The 17,997-nt window shown below is 56.9% G+C and overlaps 1 protein-coding gene across 7 annotated transcripts in view; it reads left to right on the top strand.

Annotated features, from left to right (window-relative positions):
* ATP8B3 (ATPase phospholipid transporting 8B3) overlaps positions 1–17,883 on the top strand; it is a 28,518-nt gene extending 10,635 nt beyond the window's left edge. For 4 of the 7 annotated variants that reach the window (XM_077978916.1, XM_015122383.3, XM_015122384.3 and 1 more), the window contains 17 exons: positions 823–1,013; positions 1,118–1,326; positions 4,102–4,133; positions 4,226–4,382; positions 4,852–5,040; positions 5,129–5,241; positions 7,423–7,587; positions 7,696–7,807; positions 9,077–9,152; positions 9,749–9,848; positions 10,035–10,413; positions 10,582–10,805; positions 12,501–12,584; positions 13,965–14,204; positions 14,375–14,513; positions 14,751–14,878; positions 16,691–17,883. In XM_077978916.1, coding sequence (XP_077835042.1) covers positions 823–1,013; positions 1,118–1,326; positions 4,102–4,133; positions 4,226–4,382; positions 4,852–5,040; positions 5,129–5,241; positions 7,423–7,587; positions 7,696–7,807; positions 9,077–9,152; positions 9,749–9,848; positions 10,035–10,413; positions 10,582–10,805; positions 12,501–12,584; positions 13,965–14,204; positions 14,375–14,513; positions 14,751–14,878; positions 16,691–17,668 — 3,516 coding nt within the window. In that variant the 3' untranslated portion in view covers positions 17,669–17,883. Of the gene's footprint in view, positions 1–822; positions 1,014–1,117; positions 1,329–4,101; positions 4,134–4,201; positions 4,383–4,851; positions 5,041–5,128; positions 5,242–7,422; positions 7,588–7,695; positions 7,808–9,076; positions 9,153–9,748; positions 9,849–10,034; positions 10,414–10,581; positions 10,806–12,500; positions 12,585–13,964; positions 14,205–14,374; positions 14,514–14,750; positions 14,879–16,690 lie in introns of all 7 variants that reach the window. The other 3 variants (XM_077978918.1, XM_077978919.1, XM_077978917.1) reach the window with 3 other exon arrangements.
* Positions 17,884–17,997: the final 114 nt, after the last annotated feature.

Raw genomic sequence — 17,997 nt, 5'->3', positions numbered from 1 at the left:
AGGTGGAGGTTGCAGTGAGCTGAGATTGTGCCACTGTACTCCAGCCTGGGCAACAGAGCAAGACTCTGTCTCAAAAAAAAAAAAATAAAATAAAATAAAAATAAATAAATAAATAAACAAACAAAAATAAATGTTTTTCGGCCGGGGCCGGTGGCTCACGCCTGTAATCCCAGCACTTTGGGAGGCCGAGGCGAGTGGATCACGTGGTCAGGAGATCTAGACCATCCTGGCTAACACAGTGAAACCCTGTCTCTACTAAAAATACAAAAAATTAGCTGGGCATGGTGGTGGGCGCCTGTAGTCCCAGCTACTCAGGAGGCTGAGGCAGAGAATCGCGTGAACCCGGGAGGCAGAGCTTGTGTGAGCTGAGATCGTGCCACTGCACTCCAGCCTGGGCGACAGAGCGAGACTCTGTCTCAAAAAATAAATAAATAAATAAATAAATAAACAAATGTTTTTTGATCTCACTGTATTGCCCAGGATGGAGTGCAGTGGCGCCATAATAGCTCACTGCAGTCTCCTAGGCTCAAGCGATCCTCTGGCCTCAGCCTCCTGGGCAGCTGAGACTACAGGTGTGTGTCACCATGCCTGACTAAATTATTTCTTAAGTTTTTCATCGAGAGGAGGTCTCACTTTGTCATCCAGGCTGGTCTTGAACTCCTGACCTCAAGCCACCCGCCTGCCTCAGCCTCCCGAAGTGCTGAGATTACAGGCGTGAGCCGCCGTGCCCAGCCCCAGCCTTATGTTTGTGTTCACCCCATCCCGATGGCAGAGTGGGGGACCCCTGCCCCCGTCACCCACCCCGTCGCGTCTGCCTTCCAGATCTTCATCTCTGTGGTGCTCATCTGCCTGGTGTTGGCCTTCAGCTTCGGTTTCTCCGTCAAAGAATTCAAAGGCCAGCACTACTACCTCTCAGGGCTGCACGTGAGCAGTGTGGCCGCAGAGGCCTTCTTCATCTTCTGGGGCTTCCTCATCCTGCTCAGTGTCACCATCCCGATGTCCATGTTCATCCTGTGAGTCCCTGCCGGCCACGCGCCCGGTGCAGACACAGAACCTGGAGGCATGGGGGAAGGCGCACAGCAGGCGGGGCTGACCGTGACCCCGAGTGCCTCTGCAGGTCCGAGTTCATCTACCTGGGGAACAGCGTCTTCATCAACTGGGACGTGCAGATGTACTACCAGCCGCAGGACGTGCCCGCCAAGGCCCGCAGCACCAGCCTCAACGACCACCTGGGCCAGGTGGAATACATCTTCTCGGACAAGACGGGCACGCTCACGCAGAACATCCTGACCTTCAACAAGTGCTGCATCAACGGCCGCATCTACGGTGTGGCCCCAACCCCTGAGCTCCCGGCTGGGTCCTCGATCTCCAAGGGGCTCGGGGTGCCCGAGAACCAGAGCCACGTCTGGCCCCAAGCCCAGCACCCCCGCCCGAATCAGAACCAGGGAACTGTAGCAAGATGGCCTGGTTTTTTTTTTTTTTTAGAGGGGGCCAGCAAACTTTTTTTTTTTTTTCTCTTTGAGACGGAGTTCAGCTCTCGTTGCCCAGGCTGGAGTGCAGTGGTGCGATCTCAGCTCACTGCAACCTCCGCCTCCCGGGTTGATTCTTCTGCCTCGGCCTCCCGAGTAGCTGGGATTACAGTTGCATGCCACCCGGCCTGGCTAATTTTTGTACTTTTTTTCAGATGGGGTTTCACCATGTTGCCCAGGCTGGTCTCGAACTCCTGACTTCAGGTGATCTGCCTGCTTCAGCCTCCAAAATATTGGCATTACAGGCATGAGCCATCACACCTAGCCAAACTTTTAAACAGTATTTTTTTTTTTTTTTTTGAGATGGGGCTTTGCTCTGTCGCTCAGGCTGGAGTGCAGTGGTACAATCATAGCTTACTGCAGCCTGCAATTCCTGGGCTCAGGCAATCTTCCCACTTCAGCTTCCCAAGTAGCCAGGACTACAGGAGCATGCCACCATATTCAGCTTATTTTTGTATTTTTTATCAAGACAGGGTATCCCTACGTTGCCCGGGCTGGTCTTGAATTCCTGGGCTTAAGCGATCCGCCCGCCTCCGCTTCCCAAAGCGCTGGAATTACAGATGTGAGGATGTGAGCCACCATGCCCGGCCACTATTCCTCTTTTGACTTTCACAAGCCTTTATTTGTGAATGCTGAAATTCGAATTTCTTGGGTATTTCCCAGATTGCAAAACAGTTTATTTTTTTATTTATTTATTTTTTGAGACGGAGTCTCTGCCCAGGCTGGAGTGCAGTGGTGTGATCTTCGCTCACTGCAAGCTCCGCCTCCTGGGTTCACGCCATTCTGCCTCAGCCTCCCAGCCTCAGCGTCCGCCACCACACCCAGCTAATATTTTTGTATTTTCAGTAGAGACGGGGTTTCACTGTGTTAGCCAGGATGGTCTCGATCTCCTGACCTTGTGATCCGCCCACCTCGGCCTCCCAAAGTGCTGGGATTATAGGCGTGAGCCACCGCACCCGGCCACAAAATAATATTCTTCTTGCCATTTTTGTTCCTGACCATTTAAAAATCCAAAAGCAATTCTTAGCTCGCAGGCTGTACAAAAACTGACGATGTGGTGGGGTGTAGTTTGACAGCCCCGGGTCTAATTTATAACCAGGGCACATGGTTTGAACTGGGTCATAATTTAGTGTAGTGAGAAGTCCCCAAGAAATGGTTCAAGTTCAGCTATAGAAAAAGGGGCCCGAGGTTGAGGCGGGCAGATCACCTGAGGTCAGGAGTTTGAGAGCAGCCTGGCCAACATGGCGAAACCCTGTCTCTACTGAAAATACAAAAAAGTAGCCGGGCATGGTGGCGTGCACCCGTAGTCCCAGCTACTCAGGAGGCTGAGGCAGGAGAACTGCTTGAACCCAAAGGTGGAGGTTGCAGTGAACCAAGGTCAAGCCACTGCACTCCAGCCTGGGTGATAGAGAGAGACCCCATCTCAAAAAAAAAAAAAAAAAAGACACCACAAAGGGGTGGTGTGCACCTGTTGCCCCAGCAACTTGGAAGTCTGAAGAGGGAAGATGGCTTGAGCTCGGCAAGTTGAGGCTGCAGTGAGCTATGATCGCACCACTGCGCTCCAGCTTGGGCCACAGAGTAGGACCCCATCTCTAAGAACAATAAAGAATAAAAAGTGACTGGGCGCGGTGGCTACGCCTGTAATCCCAGCACTTTAGGAGGCCTAGGAGGGAGGATCACGAGGTCAGGCGTTTGAGACCAGCCTGGCCAACATGGTGAAACCCCATCTCTACTAAAAATACAAAAATGAGCCAGGCATGGTGACAGGCGCTGGTCATCCCAGCTACTCAGGAGGCTGAGACAGGAGAATCGCTTGAACCCAGGAGGCTGAGGTTGCAGTGAGCTGAGCTTGTGCCACTGCACTCCAGGCTGAGCGACAGAGCAGGACTCTGTCTCAAAAATAAAAAAATAAAAATAAATAAATAAATAAGCCGGGCGCGGTGGCTCAAGCCTGTAATCCCAGCACTTTGGGAGGCTGAGACGGGCGGATCACGAGGTCAGGAGTTCGAGACCATCCTGGCTAACACGGTGAAACCCCGTATCTACTAAAAAATACGAAAAACTAGCCGGGCGAGGTGGCGGGCGCCTGTAGTCCCGGCTACTCGGGAGGCTGAGGCAGGAGAATGGCCTGAACCCGGGAGGCGGAGCTTGCAGTGAGCTGAGATCCGGCCACTGCACTCCAGCCTGGGCGACACAGCGAGACTCCATCTCAAAAAAAAATAATAATAAATAAATAAATAAATAAATAAATAAAAAAGAACAAAAACTCACCCCAGGAGTGGGAAACAAAATATGCCCCACGGATGGGGCTGCATCCCGCTCCAGGCCGTCCTTTAGGGATCCCTGCGAGACAGGATGGGCGTGCTCCCCTCTTCCTGCTTTCTGCAGATGGTGGAAACCGAGGTCAGCTTTCGCCCCAAGATTGCTCGGGGCGTCGGTTCCAGGACCGCAGGCCTGGCTCGTGTGGCTGCATCCGGTGGCCCCCAGAAGCCTGAGACTAGGGGGCAGGGGCTGTGGGATCCCGAATGGGGGGCCTGTGGGAGCCGGGGCCTGAAGCCATGTCTTTCCCCAGGGCCAGATTCCGAGGCCAGGACCCGACCCAAGGTGAGCCTGCCCGCCCTGCAGCGCGGGACGGTGAGGGGGATGGGGCACAGGGAGTGGCCCGCCCACAGCCCGCCGCGCCCCGCCGCCCCCAGGAGAACCCCTACCTCTGGAACAAGTTCGCCGACGGGAAGCTGCTTTTCCACAACGCGGCCCTGCTGAACCTCGTGCGGAGCAACAGGGACGCGGCGGTGCGCGAGTTCTGGCGCCTGCTGGCCATCTGCCACACGGTGATGGTGCGGGAGAGCCGCCGTGAGTGCCCCGGGCGCGCCCACCCGCCTCCCCATCTCTGAGGCCGCTCGGCCCCCGGGGCACGGCAGTGTCCCCGGCCCCACCGCTCACCCAGCCCATCTTCCAGGGCCCCCTTCACCTGGCTTAGGGGGCGCTGAGGCCGGTGACCCCAGCCCCACCTCGAGGGTGTCCGGGCCTGGAGCCCAGACGTGTTGCCCAGTACCGTGGCGGGAGGGCGGATGTGTCATCCTCAAGGCTCAATAAAGGATGTCCAGACCTGCGGTTGGAGCCCCAGGATGTGTTGTTGAGCAGGAAGGTCGTCTAGACTCAAGTGCTCCCCTCCGTGCATTGGGCTGAGAGGTTGTCCAGGCGGGGATCCCCCGCCACACTCAATAACGGTGTAGCCCAGGCGGTGCCCATCTCCTCCCTGCACCGTGGAGATGGAGATGGGCTCCACCACGTGACCCCAAAACGGCCCCCTCCCCACCAGACCAGCTGTTGTACCAGGCAGCCTCCCCCGACGAGGGGGCGCTGGTCACCGCGGCCCGGAACTTCGGCTACGTGTTCCTGTCCCGCACCCAGGACACCATCACCATCGTGGAGCTGGGGGAGGAGCGGGTCTACCAGGTCCTGGCCATAATGGACTTCAACAGCATGCGCAAACGGATGTCGGTGCTGGGTAAGCCCGGCCGCCCAAGCCCTGGGCCCCCGTAGGCGGGTGGGCAAAGGGGAAGCCTCTGTGGGCAACAGGGCCTGTTCCCCCACAGTGCGAAAGCCAGAGGGCACCATCTGCCTCTACACCAAGGGCGCCGACACGGTCATCTTCCAACGCTTGCACAGGAGAGGGGCAACGGAATTTGCCACAGAGGCGGCCTTGGCTGTGAGTCCCTGCAGGGAGGAAGGCTGGTGTGTGTGTGTGTGTGTGTATGTAGGGACAGGAGGAGGAGGCAGGGGAGGAGACTGTACAGAGAAATGAATGGCTGCGGGTGCCTGGGATGGCTATGTACAGTTGGGTAGGTTGTGCACTGTACAAAACACCCTCCCCTGGCAACACACCACACACACACACACAGGTTGGAAGGCAGCTGAACTCCAAAGTGTCCCCCCACAGAGACAGTGTCTTTTTCTTTTCTTTTTTTTTTTTTTGAGACAGAGTCTCGCTTAGTCGCCCAGGCTGGAGTGCAGTGGCACGATCTCGGCTCACTGCAAGCTCCGCCTCCCGGGTTCACGCCATTCTCCTGCCTCAGCCTCCCGAGTAGCTGGGACTACAGGCGCCCGCCGCCTCGCCCGGCTAATTTTTTGCATTTTTAGTAGAGACAGGGTTTCACCGTGTTAGCCAGGATGGTCTCGATCTCCTGACCTTGTGATCCACCCGCCTCGGCCTCCCAAAGTGCTGGGATTACAGGCGTGAGCCACCGCGCCCGGCTCTTTCTTTTCTTTTTTTTGAGACAGAGTCTTGCTCTGTCGCCCAGGCTGGAGTGCAGTGGCGCGGTCCTGGCTTGTTGCAACCTCCGCCTCCCAGGTTCAGGTGATTCTCCTGCCTCAAGCCTCCCGAGGAGCTGGAATTACAAGCACACGCCACTGCACTCCAGCCTGGAGTGTCTACTCTCTGGGCCTGCCCAGTTTCCTCCCAGCCCCTAGAGGCCCCAACCCTGGGTCTGGCCCTTGAGAAATGAGGGGCCTAAAGCAGGGGCTCAGAGATCCCAAAATTGAGGGGTCAGAGGGAGAGGCCTGGGACTGGGGGAGCCCAGGTTGGGGAAGGCTCTGGGTAGGTGGACTGCATACAAGGTCATGAGGGATTGTTAGAATTTGCTATGCAGGCCGGGTGTGCTGGCTCCTGTCTGTAATCTCAGTGTTTTGAGGCTCAGGTGTGCAGCTTACTTGAGCCCTGGAATTCGAGACTAGCCCAGGCAACATGGTGAAACCACCTCTATTTAAAGAATGTGTATATAGAAAGAAATTAGCCAGGTATGATGGCATGCGCCTATGATCCCAGCTGTTTGGAAGGTAGAGACAGTAGAATCGTTTGAGCCCAGGAGTTCGAGGCCGCAGTGAGCTATGATCGAGCCACTGCACTCCAGCCTGGGTGACAAAGTGAGACCCTGTCCCCCATCCCCGAAAAAAAAATAAAGAATTTGCTGTGCAAAGCGTAGGGAAGGTGTTCCTGGCAGGGAAACAGTCCTCCAAGAAAGTCTGGAGGCAAAAGAGAGCTGAGAGTCTGGGGGTGGGAGCAGGTGTCTGAGACAGAGCAGGTGAGGAGCAGGGGTGGCTCAGTTTTCTTTTTTTTTGAAACGGAATCTTGCTCTGATACTCAGGTTGGAGTGCAATGGGGCAATCTCAGCTCACTGCAACCTCAGCCTCCCAGGTTCTAGGGATCCTCCCACCTCAGCCTCCTAAGTAGCTGGGATTCCAGGCGTGCACCACCACATCTGGCTAATTTTTTTGTGTGTTTTGACTGGAGGCGGGGTTTCACCATGTTGTTCAGTCTGGCCTCAAACTCCTGGCCTCAAGTGATTTGCCTGCCTCAGCCTCCCAAAGTGCTGGGATTACAGGCGTGAGCCACCACGCCCGGCCCTTTTCCCCACTCTCTGTTTCTTTTTTCTTTTTTTTTTTTTTGAGATGGAGTCTTGCTCTGTTGCTCAGGCTGGAGTGCAGTGGTGTGATCTCGGCTCACTGCAACCTCCGCCTCCTGGGTTCAAGCGATTCTCCTGCCTCAGCCTCTCAAGTAGCTGGGACTACAGGCGCCCGCCACCACGCCCGGCTAATCTTTGTATTTTTAGTAGAGACAGGGTTTCACCATGTTGGCCAACCTGGTCTGGAACTCCTGGCCTCCAATAATCCGCCTGCCTCAGCATCCCAAAGTGCTGGGACGACAGGTGTGAGCCACCACGCCCAGACTCAGACCAGTTTTCTGAGCCCCTTCAAGGCTGCTGTTGGCAGGGGAGGCAACAGGCTTTTGGTTGGGGAGCCCAGGCTCCGGAGCCCAGCAGGGGGTTGGGGAGGGCTGAGACTCAGATGTCGGCTTCAGGATGGTGACAGCTTCCACCTGCCTGGCCCCCAGGCCTTTGCCCAGGAGACCCTGCGGACACTGTGCCTGGCCTACAGGGAGGTGGCTGAGGACATTTACGAGGACTGGCGGCAGCGCCACCAGGAGGCCAGCCTCCGGCTGCAGAACCGGGCGCAGGCCCTGCAACAGGTGTACAACGAGTTGGAGCAGAACCTCAAGGTGGGTGGGCAGCAGGGCACCAAAGGGGGCCCTGGGACTCTCCTGCCCCTGCCAGGGAGCTGGGCGGCTGCTCAGCATCTTCCCCGTCCTGCCCTCCTCCCCCACCAGCTGCTGGGAGCCACAGCCATCGAGGACAGACTTCAGGACGGCGTTCCTGAAACCATCAAATGTCTCAAGAAGAGCAACATCAAAATATGGGTGCTCACTGGGGACAAGCAGGGTGAGTCCTGGGTGGCTTCAGGTGGCTGAGCCCCTGCAGCATGGATCTTCAAATTTCCCTGAAGTTTGAAGGCTCACGCCTGTCATCCCAGCACTTTGGGAGGCTGAGGCAGGTAGATCACTTGAGGTCAGAAGTTTGAGACCAGCAGGGCCAACATGTTCAAACCCCGTCTCTACTCAAAATACAAAAATGGGCCTGGCCGGGTGTGGTGGTGCGCGTCGGTCATCTCAGCTACCCAGGAGGCTGAGGCAAGAGAATCGCTTGAACCTGGGAGGCGGAGGTTGCAGTGAACCAAGGTCGTGCCACTGCACTCCAGCCTGGGAGACAGAGTGAGACTGTCTCAAAAAAAAAAAAAAAAAAAAAAAAAAAGGCTGCAACTCTCAGAAGGGCGCGGTGGCGCATGCCTGTGGTCTCAGTTTCTCCAGAGGCTGAGGCAGGAGGCTCACTTGTGCCCAGGAGGTTGAGGCTGCAGTGAACTATGATCGCGCCACTCCCCTCCAGCCTGGGTGACAGAGTGAGCCCTTGTCAAAAAAAAAAAAAAAAAAAAAAAAAAAAAAAAAAAAAAAAAGATTTTCAGGGTGCCCTCTGTTGGCCAGGAGCCAGCCCAGGGAAAAATATTCAATTATTTCCCTTCTGATTTAAAAAGATATTAAGGCCGGGCGCGGTGGCTCATGCCTGTAATCCCAGCACTTTGGGAGGCCGAGAGGGGCAGATCACGAGGTCAGGAGATCGAGACCATCCTGGCCAACACGGTGAAACCCCGTCTCTACTAAAAATACAAAAAAAATTAGCCGGGCGTAGTGGCCGGCGCCTGTAGTGCCAGCTACTCAGGAGGCTGAGGCAGGAGAATGGGGTGAATCCGGGAGGCAGAGCTTGCAGTGAGCCGAGATCGCGCCACTGCACTCCAGCCTGGGCGACTGAGGGAGACTCTGTCTCAAAAAAAAAAAAAAAAAAAAAGGTATTAAGACATTTTGTGGGTTCCTGAAGGCACCGTGGATCCTAGGCACATGTGCCTGATGATTCTGGCCTCAGACACGTCTCTGAGCAGCCCAGTTCCAGCCAGAACTGCAGTCAAAATCTCAGGGCTGGCTCTCATTGGCGAGCCTGGGTTACAAGCCCTTCTCTGAACCAATCACCATGGCCAGGGGGTGGGGCATGCGGCTGCCACTGGTCGGGCCAGGGTCCACTGGGTAGAGTGGGCGTGGCCCCCAGGCCGCCGGTGCAGGGCGGGTCACAGAGGTGCTGAGCAGGTCTGGTTCTGGTTCGCAGAGACCGCTGTTAACGTCGGCTTCGCCTGCGAGCTGCTGTCAGAGAATATGCTCATTCTGGAGGAGAAGGAGATTACGTAAGAAGTGTGGGGTTGGGGGGGGTGAGCAAGGGGAGTAGGGAGGTGAGGACAAGGGGCACCTGGCCCAGGTGCTTGTCTCATTGGACGGGGAGCCCGAGGCACAATGGGAAGCGGGAGATTGAGAGGGGAGAGAAGGGTAGGAGGAAGGAGTGGGGGAGTGGGCAGTGGAGGGAGCCTCAAGGGAAGGGGAAGGGGCAGGGGAGGGAGAGGGGGAGAGGCAGAGGAGGGGGAGGAGCAGAGGAGAGAGAGGGGAGGGGAGAGAGAGGGAAGGTGAGGGAGAGGGGTAGGGGCAGAGGTGGGGAAGTGGGCAGTGGAGGGTAGGCGGAGGGGCAGGGGAAAGGGGCGGGGAGGGACAGTGGATGGAGCGGGAGGGGAGAGGGAGGGGAGGCGAGAGGGAGGGGAGGGGAAGGAACAGGGGAAATGGGCCGGGGAGGGGAGGGGGAGGGGCAGAGGTGGGGGAGAGGGGGAGGGGGAGGGGCAGCGGTGAGGGAGTGGGCAGTGGAGGGGTTGGGAGGGGCAGTGGAGCTCCCGGGGAAGTGGGGAGAAGCCCGCCCCCTCCCCTGCCCCGCTGACCCCTGCGCCCGCCCCGACAGCCGCATCCTGGAGACCTACTGGGAAAGCAATAACGACTTTCTAACCAAGAAGTCCTTGTCGCAGGTCAAGTTGGCCTTGGTCATTAACGGAGACTTCCTGGTCAGTGTCGCTCAGGGTGGACGGCGGGGTCCCGGCGCCAGGGAGGGGCCTGGAGGGGCGGCGGGCTCGGGGTGGGGGCCTCAAAGGGCCCCGGGGTGGGGGCTGCTGGCAAGGCCGAGGGCCGGGCAGGGTCCAGGCTGGACTGGAGGCCGCGGCGCCTGGCACAATCCCCTCCCCGCCGGCCAGGACAAGCTGCTGGTGTCCCTGCGGAAGGAGCCGCGCGCCCTGGTGCAGAACGTGAACATGGACGAGGCGTGGCAGGAGCCCGGCCAGTCCAGGAGGGATTTCCTCTACGCCAGGCGCCTGTCCCTGCTGTGCCGGAGGTTCGGGCTCCCGCTGTCCTCGCCGCCGGCCGAGGATTCGGCCGACGATTCCGGAGCTCGCCGTCGGTCCGAGGTGCTGCAGGAGCGCGCCTTCGTGGACCTGGCGTCCAACTGCCAGGCGGTCATCTGCTGCCGCGTGACGCCCAAGCAGAAGGCCCTGATCGTGGCCCTGGTCAAGAAGTACCACCAGGTGGTGACCCTGGCCATCGGGGACGGCGCCAACGACGTCAACATGATTAAGAGTGGGTGGCGGCGGCAGGGCTGGGGGTGCCCGGGGCGAGTGGGGGCGGCTGATGGAGGTGGCGGTGGGACTGGGGGGACCTGAGGCCCGTGGGGGGGGCTGATGAGGGACGGAACGATGGGGGGTCTGGGGGCGTGCGAGGGGCTGACCCGCTGCCTGTGCCCCGCAGCCGCGGACGTGGGCGTGGGGCTGGCCGGCCAGGAGGGCATGCAGGCTGTTCAGAACAGCGACTTCGTGCTGGGCCAGTTCTGCTTCCTGCAGCGCCTCCTGCTGGTGCACGGCCGCTGGTCCTACGTGCGGATCTGCAAGTTCCTGCGCTACTTCTTCTATAAGACCATGGCCAGCATGATGGTGCAGGTCTGGTTCGCCTGCTACAATGGCTTCACTGCCCAGGTGCGTCCCCCGGCCTGGCTGCCCCATCCATGACCAGGGCCTCTGGGGATGTCGTGCCCCTCCCATAGCTGCTAGGAGCAGCACTGGGCACACTGAGAACCCCGGAATCCTCGGTGGGCAGGGCTTGCCTGAGGCTACATGGCAAGGCTGCATTAGTGGAGGCCTAGAGTCCAGGTGAAGGGAAGTGATGGTCCCTGTCTAGCTCTGTGCCCAACAACTTCCAGGATATTTGTTTTGTTTTGTTTGAGACAGAGTCTCACTCTGTCACCCAGGCTGGAGTGCAATGGCACGATCTGGGCTCACTGCAGCCTCCGCCTCCCGGGTTCAGGTGATTCTCCTGCCTCCACCTCCCGAGTAGCTGGGATTACAGGCGTTGTACCATCAGGCCTGGCTAATTTTTGTATTTTTAGTAGAGACGGGGTTTCACCATGTTGGCCAGGCTGGTCTCAAACTCCTGACCTCAGGTGACCTGCCCACTCCAGCCTCCCAAAGTATTGGGATTACAGGCGTGAGCCACCGTGCCGGGCACACTCAGAGCTTTCAAGCAAGGGCAGGCACTGCACATGGACCTCCCCTTCTAGGGACAGTTGAGGGAACAAGACCTTGAACCCCAGAGAAGATCCGATGTGGGAGCTGGCGCTCCACTCAAGACTCTGAGCGGTATCATGACAAGGACTAGAAGAGGCCCAGGGCAGTGCTGTTCCCTGCGTGTAGGGAAGCTGTTGGGAGTCAGGTGCCTTTGAGAAGGAATGAGCCCCCATCACTAATACCTGGGCATTTGAGAGAGAGTTTTACGGAAACCCCTTAGTAAGTATATATTGGTTTCTGTTTTATTTTTATTATTATTATTTTTTGAGACAGAGTCTCGCTCTGTTGCCCAGGCTGGAGTGCAGTGGCACAATCTTGGCTCACTGCAACCTCCGCCTCCCGGGTTCAAGCGATCCTCCTGCCTCAGCCCCCCAGTGGCTGAGATTACAGGCACCTGCCACCAAAACCAGCTAATTTTTGTATTTTTAGTAGAGACAGGGTTTTGCCATGTTGGCCAGTCTGGTCTTGAACTCCTGACCTTGTGATCTGCCCGCCTCAGCCTCCCAAAGTGTTGGGATTACAGGCATGAGCAATCACACCCAGCCTTTTTTTTTTTTTTTTCTTTTTTAGGCAGAGTTTCACGCTTGTTGCCCAGGCTGGAGTGCAATGGTGTGATCTCGGCTCAGTGCAACCTCCATCTCCTGGGTTCAAGCGATTCTCCTGTCTCAGCCGCCCGAGTAGCTGGGATTACAGGAGCCCACCACCACACCCAGCTAATTTTTATATTTTTAGTAGAGATGGGGTTTCACCATGTTGGCCAGGCTGGTCTCAAACTCCTGGCCTCAAGTGATCTGCCCGCCTCAGCCTTCCAAAGTGCTGAGATTACAGGCATGAGCCACCGTGCCTGGCCTGTATCTTTTTTGAGGCCATCCAATTAAAACAAAAACTCAGAGGTGCCGTTATGAGGGAATTTGATCATGCTTTCCTCTCTCCCTTTATCTTCCCACCTTTATCAGTCCACACTTCACCCCACCCCAGTCCCAGCCCCAACCTTGAGTGTAACTCGACTTTCTACCTCACCCAGAACCCTCCCTGGGTGCCCGCTTGGCAGGCTCCTTGGGTGTCTGGAGGCTGACTTGTTCTTCTTGCCTTTCTCCCCCGGCTCAGCCCCTGTATGAAGGATGGTTCCTGGCTCTTTTCAACCTCCTGTACAGCACCCTGCCAGTTCTCTACATTGGGCTCTTTGAGCAGGTGAGCAGGGCAAGGCTGGGTCTCTGCTCAGCCTCTCCTCCTCTCCTCTGCTCCTTGGGGAGAGGGGGGCTGGGAGACCTTCAGGCCATGGGGTGGGGCTCAAGGGGTGCAGTCCAGTACCTCTCCCTACCCACTGCCATTGACCTCCTCCCACTGGAGCCTATGCTCATCCTGGGGCCGTCCAGCTCCTCCTGTGTGTGGGAGCCCCCACCCTGTGCTGGAGCCCCTGGGCCTCTGTCTACCCATCCATGCAATGGGGAGAGGGGATCAGAGCAGATGACTCTGCTAGGTTTATCATCCCCCAGCTCCAAGAGGCCCCAGCTATGCGATCTGGAGTTGGGAGGGTGGGTCACATGGAACGTTCCAGATGATGGAAGTGTCCCACACCTATGCAATCCAGCACAGAAGCTGGCAGCCACATGTGCCCAGTGAGGAACGCTTGTGCTGCGGCCGATGTGACCCAGGGACCGGATTTTACATCTCATTTCATGTTTGCTAGAACCGTTTTTTTTTTTTTTAGCTCGCAACAGGATCTCGCTCTGTTGCCCAGGCTGGAGTGCAGTGGCACAGTCTCAGCTCACTGCAACCTCTGCCTTCCGGGTTCAAGTGATTCTTCTGCCTCAGCCTCCCAAGTAGCTGGGATTACAGGCGTGCACCACCATGCCCGGCTAATTTTTTTTATTTTTAGTAGAGATAGGATTTCACCATGTTGGCCAGGCTGGTCTTGAACTCCTGACCTCAGGTGATCCCTCCGCCTTGGCCTCCCCAAGTGCTGGGATTACAGGCATGAGCCACCGTGCCCGGCCTTGCTGGCATCTTTAACCGTGGTGGAATACAAATCATGTAAACTACCCTGTCTCAGCCAGACTCATGCATACAGCTCAGCAGCACCCAGTGCATTCGTGTGGCCACGTGACCAACCTCCAGGGCTCTTTCCATTGCATTTTATTTTATTCTGTAGATGAGGTCCCATTCTCTCACCCAGGCTGGAGTGCAGTGGTGCGATCACAGCTCACTGCAGCCTCCACTCCTGGGCTCAAATGATCCTCCTGCCTCAGCCTCCCAAGTAGATGGGATTACAGGTGCCCACCACCACACCTGGCCACTTTAAACGGTTTTTTTTAGAAATGGGAGGTCTCACTATGTTGTCCAGGCTGGTCTCAAACTCCTGGCCTTAAGCGATCCTCCCACCTTGACCTCCTAAAGTGCTGAGATTACAGGCGTGTGCCACCGTGCCTGGCCTTCCTTGGTTTTAATTCGCTTAAACTCAAAGAGCCGCAGACAGAGAGTGGCCACCCTACTGGCCTGCCCAAGGAGGTCCTGATCTCTGTTGGGGGTCCCCCATCCCCCACAATCCCAAGAGCTTCCCCTTGCCCCCAGGACGTGAGCGCGGAGCAGAGCCTGGAGCAGCCGGAGCTGTACTTGGCGGGGCAGAAGGACGAGCTCTTCAACTACTGGGTCTTCGTCCAAGCCATCGCCCACGGCGTGGCCACCTCTCTGGTCAACTTCTTCATGACGCTGTGGATCAGCCGTGACACGGCGGGACCTGCCAGCTTCAGCGACCACCAGTCCTTTGCGGTCGTGGTGGCCTTGTCCGGCCTGCTGTCCATCACCATGGAGGTGGGCAAGGTCCTCACCTCCCCGGGGCCTTGGACACGGCCTATGGAGGCCTCCTCCCCCGGGGACCACTGCTTTGGGGGCCTTGCTGGGTGCCCTCCCTGGACCCTAGGGGCGGGTGTCCTGGTGCAAGCTCCGCCGGGCACCGGATTTACCCCATGCTGCCTGTCCAGGTCATTCTTATCATCAAGTACTGGACTGTCTTGTGCGTGGTGACCATCGTTCTCAGCCTGGGTTTCTACGCCATCATGACCAACATCACCCAGGGCTTGTGGCTCTTCAGAGTATCCCCCAAGACCTTCCCGTTTCTGTGTGAGCCCCCGTGGGGAAGTGTGATGGGCGGTCGTGGTGCCGGGGGTCCCTGATGGAAGAGGTGGCAGGTTGCTCATGACAGTCGTCTGGCAAAGTGTCCCGGGGAACGGGCTCCTTTATAAACCAGGCACAAAGGCACCAGGGCGCTCCGTGGCCTGGGGGCGTCTTCGGGGCTGGGGGCAGGGAAGGCGGCACAGGCTTCCAGCAGGCTCTGCTGTGACCCCGCCCTGCCCCCAGACGCTGACCGCAGTGTGCTGTCCTCCCCCTCCATCCTGCTGGTGGTCCTGCTGAGCGTGTCCATAAACACCTTCCCTGTCCTGGCCCTCCGGGTCATCTTCCCAGCCCTCAAGAAGCTGCTCGCCAAGGTGAGGTGGGCCTGGGCCTGGGGTCCTCACCTGGTACATTCCAGGACCCTGGTGGGGGAGCCACGCAGGGTGTAGGGACTGCAAGGTGTCCCAGCCCCTCTCGACCCTCCAAGACACTGGGCTGGGGGGAAGGGTGGGTGCGGAGCCCTGACACGTGCCCAGTGCCCCCGGGACCCGATTCCCCAAGAAGGGAGACCTCACTTCCCAGACAAAGCAGCAGAAAGCACCCAAAGGCCACCCTGGGTTCCAATGCTGATGCCATTGGACTCTTAAGGTTTTATTTATTTATTTATTTTTATTTTTTGAGAGGGGTCTTGTGCTGTCACCCAGACTGGAGTGCAGTGGCACAATCTCGGCTCGCTGCAACCTCCATCTCCTGGGTTCAAGCAATTCTCCTTCCTTAACCTCCCAAGCAGCTGGGATTACAGGCGCACACCACCACGTCCAGCTAATTTTTGTATTTTTAGTAGAGATGGTGTTTCATTATGTTGGCCAGGCTAGTCTCAAACTCCTGACCTCAAGTGATTCGCCCGCCTCAGCCTCCCAAACTGCTGGGATTATAGGAGTGAGCCACCGCGCCCGGCCTTAATGTTTCTATTTAATTAATTGATTTATTTAGAGAGAGCGTCTCACTCTGTTGCCTAGGTGGGAGTGCAGTGGCGTGATCATGGCTCACTGAAGCCTCAACCTCCCAGGCTCAAGTGATCCTCCCACCTCAGCCTCCCAAGTAGCTGAGGCCACAGGCATGCACCACCATGCCCAGCTAATTTTTTAGCTTTTTTCTAGAGATGGAGTATCATTATGGTGCCCAGGCTGGTTCGAATTCCCCGGCTCACGCAATCCTCCTGCCTCGGCCTCGACATGTTGAGATTTCAGGCATGAGCCACACCGTGCCCAGCCGACACCGTCAGATTCTACCCTGAATGATCTAGGGCTTGGGGACTGAGATGACGGAAACAATCTTGAAGTGGTTTAGGCAAAAGGAGGAACTTGGAAACAAGAGTCCGTCGACAGACGAGTGGGTCAACACAGCGTGCTCCATCCGTGCAATGAAACACGCCTGAGCCATGAGAAGGAGTGAGGCTCTGACAAAGGCCACAGCATGGATGCACCTTGAGGACATATGCTCAAGGCTGGGCGCAGAGGTTCACACCTGTAATCCCAGCACTTTGAGAGGCCGAAGCAGGTGGCTCGCTCGAGCCTGTGAAGTTGAGGCTGCAGTGAGCTATGATTTTGCCACTGCATTCCTATCTGAGCAACAGAGCAAGACCCCACCTCAAAAAAAAAAAAAAAAAAAAAAAAAAGGGAGGGAGACTTACTAGCCCACGTAACCAAAACATATATGGAAAAGCAGGTTGCAGCTGAGATGGGCCCCAGAATTGACTGGAACGGTGTACTGCCCTGCCACCTCTGTTCTCCCTGCCCAGCTCCTGCCACCTTTACTGCACAGGCTGGACACATGGCTGTTCCAGGCTCACCTCTCCTGGATTTGCCACTAAAGGGCAGCCAAGGCACCTGGTGGCTGGTCTAGAGTTAAGTCTCAGGGAAGGACTCTGATTGGCTGAGCCAGGGTTAGTTTCCAGGGCAAGGCCAATTAATGGGTCTTGAAAAGCAAAGGACTAGAGTCCTCCTTAGAACTCGACACTGGGAGTTGAGGAGTCTAATTGAGTCAACTGGGTAGAGAAGAACCTAGCCAATCCATAGTGGCCAAGGGCTTTGAATCCTGCCTCTCCTCCTCGGGGGACAGGTCACCGGAGAGCCGTCAGCCAAGCGTAGAAGTCTGATTCCCCTGCTCTCCCCTTTGCTTTTCAGGAGGAGAAGGTGGAGGAGGGCCCGAGCGAGGAGATTTTCGCCGTGGAGCCCTTGCCTCATTTATACCGCGAGTCTCGCACCCGGCGTTCCAGCTATGCCTTCTCCCACCGTGAGGGCTACGCAGACCTCATCACTCAGGGCACAATTCTGCGGAGGGGACCAGGGGTCAGCAGTGACATAGCATCTGAATCCATAGACCCATCTGATGAAGAGGCATTTTCAAGCCCAAAGGAGTCGCACTGGCATCTCAGGAAGATGTCCTTCCTGGGGAAGAAGAAGCGCCAGTCACAGGGGCAGATGTCCTTCCTGGAAGCACAGCACTTCCCTACAAGTAGCTCATCATTTTCTATGGATAGACAATCTGCTTTTTATTCAGAAAACCAACTTGCCCTCCCCAGATATGTGCTTACCGGCACCCACAGGCTCTCTGGGTCTTTCCAGGAGCAATTGCCAAGGGTACAGGAGAGGCCACTGTCACCCAAGCAGAGGCCATCTTCTCCTGAGAAGTTGCCGTTGACCAAGGAGAGGTCATATTCTCATCAGGAGAAACCGCCGTTGCACAGAGAAAGCCAGCTGTCATCTTCTGAGAGCCAGCCACAGCCTCCGGGGAGCCAGTCATTGCTTTCAGGCCAGCTGACATTGGAGAGCCAGCCAGACTCCTCAGAGGAGAAGTCAGCATTTTCGAAGCCCTCCGCACCATTATGGAAGAGCTGGCAAAAGGAGCCCCTCACCCCCAAGGAGGGGACGGTGCCACTTCCAGACAAGACCCACGAATCTCAGGTGGAGACTCTGCCACCAAGTCTGGCGGAATCGTCCACGTCCACGAGCGAGCAGCCTATGGAGGTGGAGCCCTGGCCTGTGGAGAAGCAGTCATCATCATCCATGGAGTGGCTGCTGGTGCCCGGGGAGGAGCAGCCATCCTTGCCCCCAGAGGAGCAGTCATTGCCCTCTGCGGAGGGGACCAGGGGTCAGCAGTGACATAGCATCTGAATCCCTAGACCCATCTGATGAAGAGAGATCTTCGAGCCCAAAGGAGTCACACTGGCATCTCAGGAAGATGTCCTTCCTGGGGAGGATGAAGCGCCAGCCAGTTCTGCTGCAAGTCACCCAGCATGCAGGGGCCTCCCTCTAAAGACAGGGGCTCCACATGCTTTTCTTTTTCTAATAAACCAGGGACCATCTGACCCCAGCGCTAATTGAGGCTCACTCTTTCCCTACAGTTTTTTTGTGATGGAGTATTCCTTCCTGGTTTTTAAATCAAAGCACTGACCTCTAGTGCTCTAGCTGGGTATTTGCAGGGAAAACTT

This window comes from Macaca mulatta, chromosome 19 (genome assembly GCF_049350105.2).
Source record: "Macaca mulatta isolate MMU2019108-1 chromosome 19, T2T-MMU8v2.0, whole genome shotgun sequence".
NCBI lineage: Eukaryota > Metazoa > Chordata > Mammalia > Primates > Cercopithecidae > Macaca > Macaca mulatta.
This window is presented reverse-complemented; position numbering and strand designations above follow the sequence as displayed.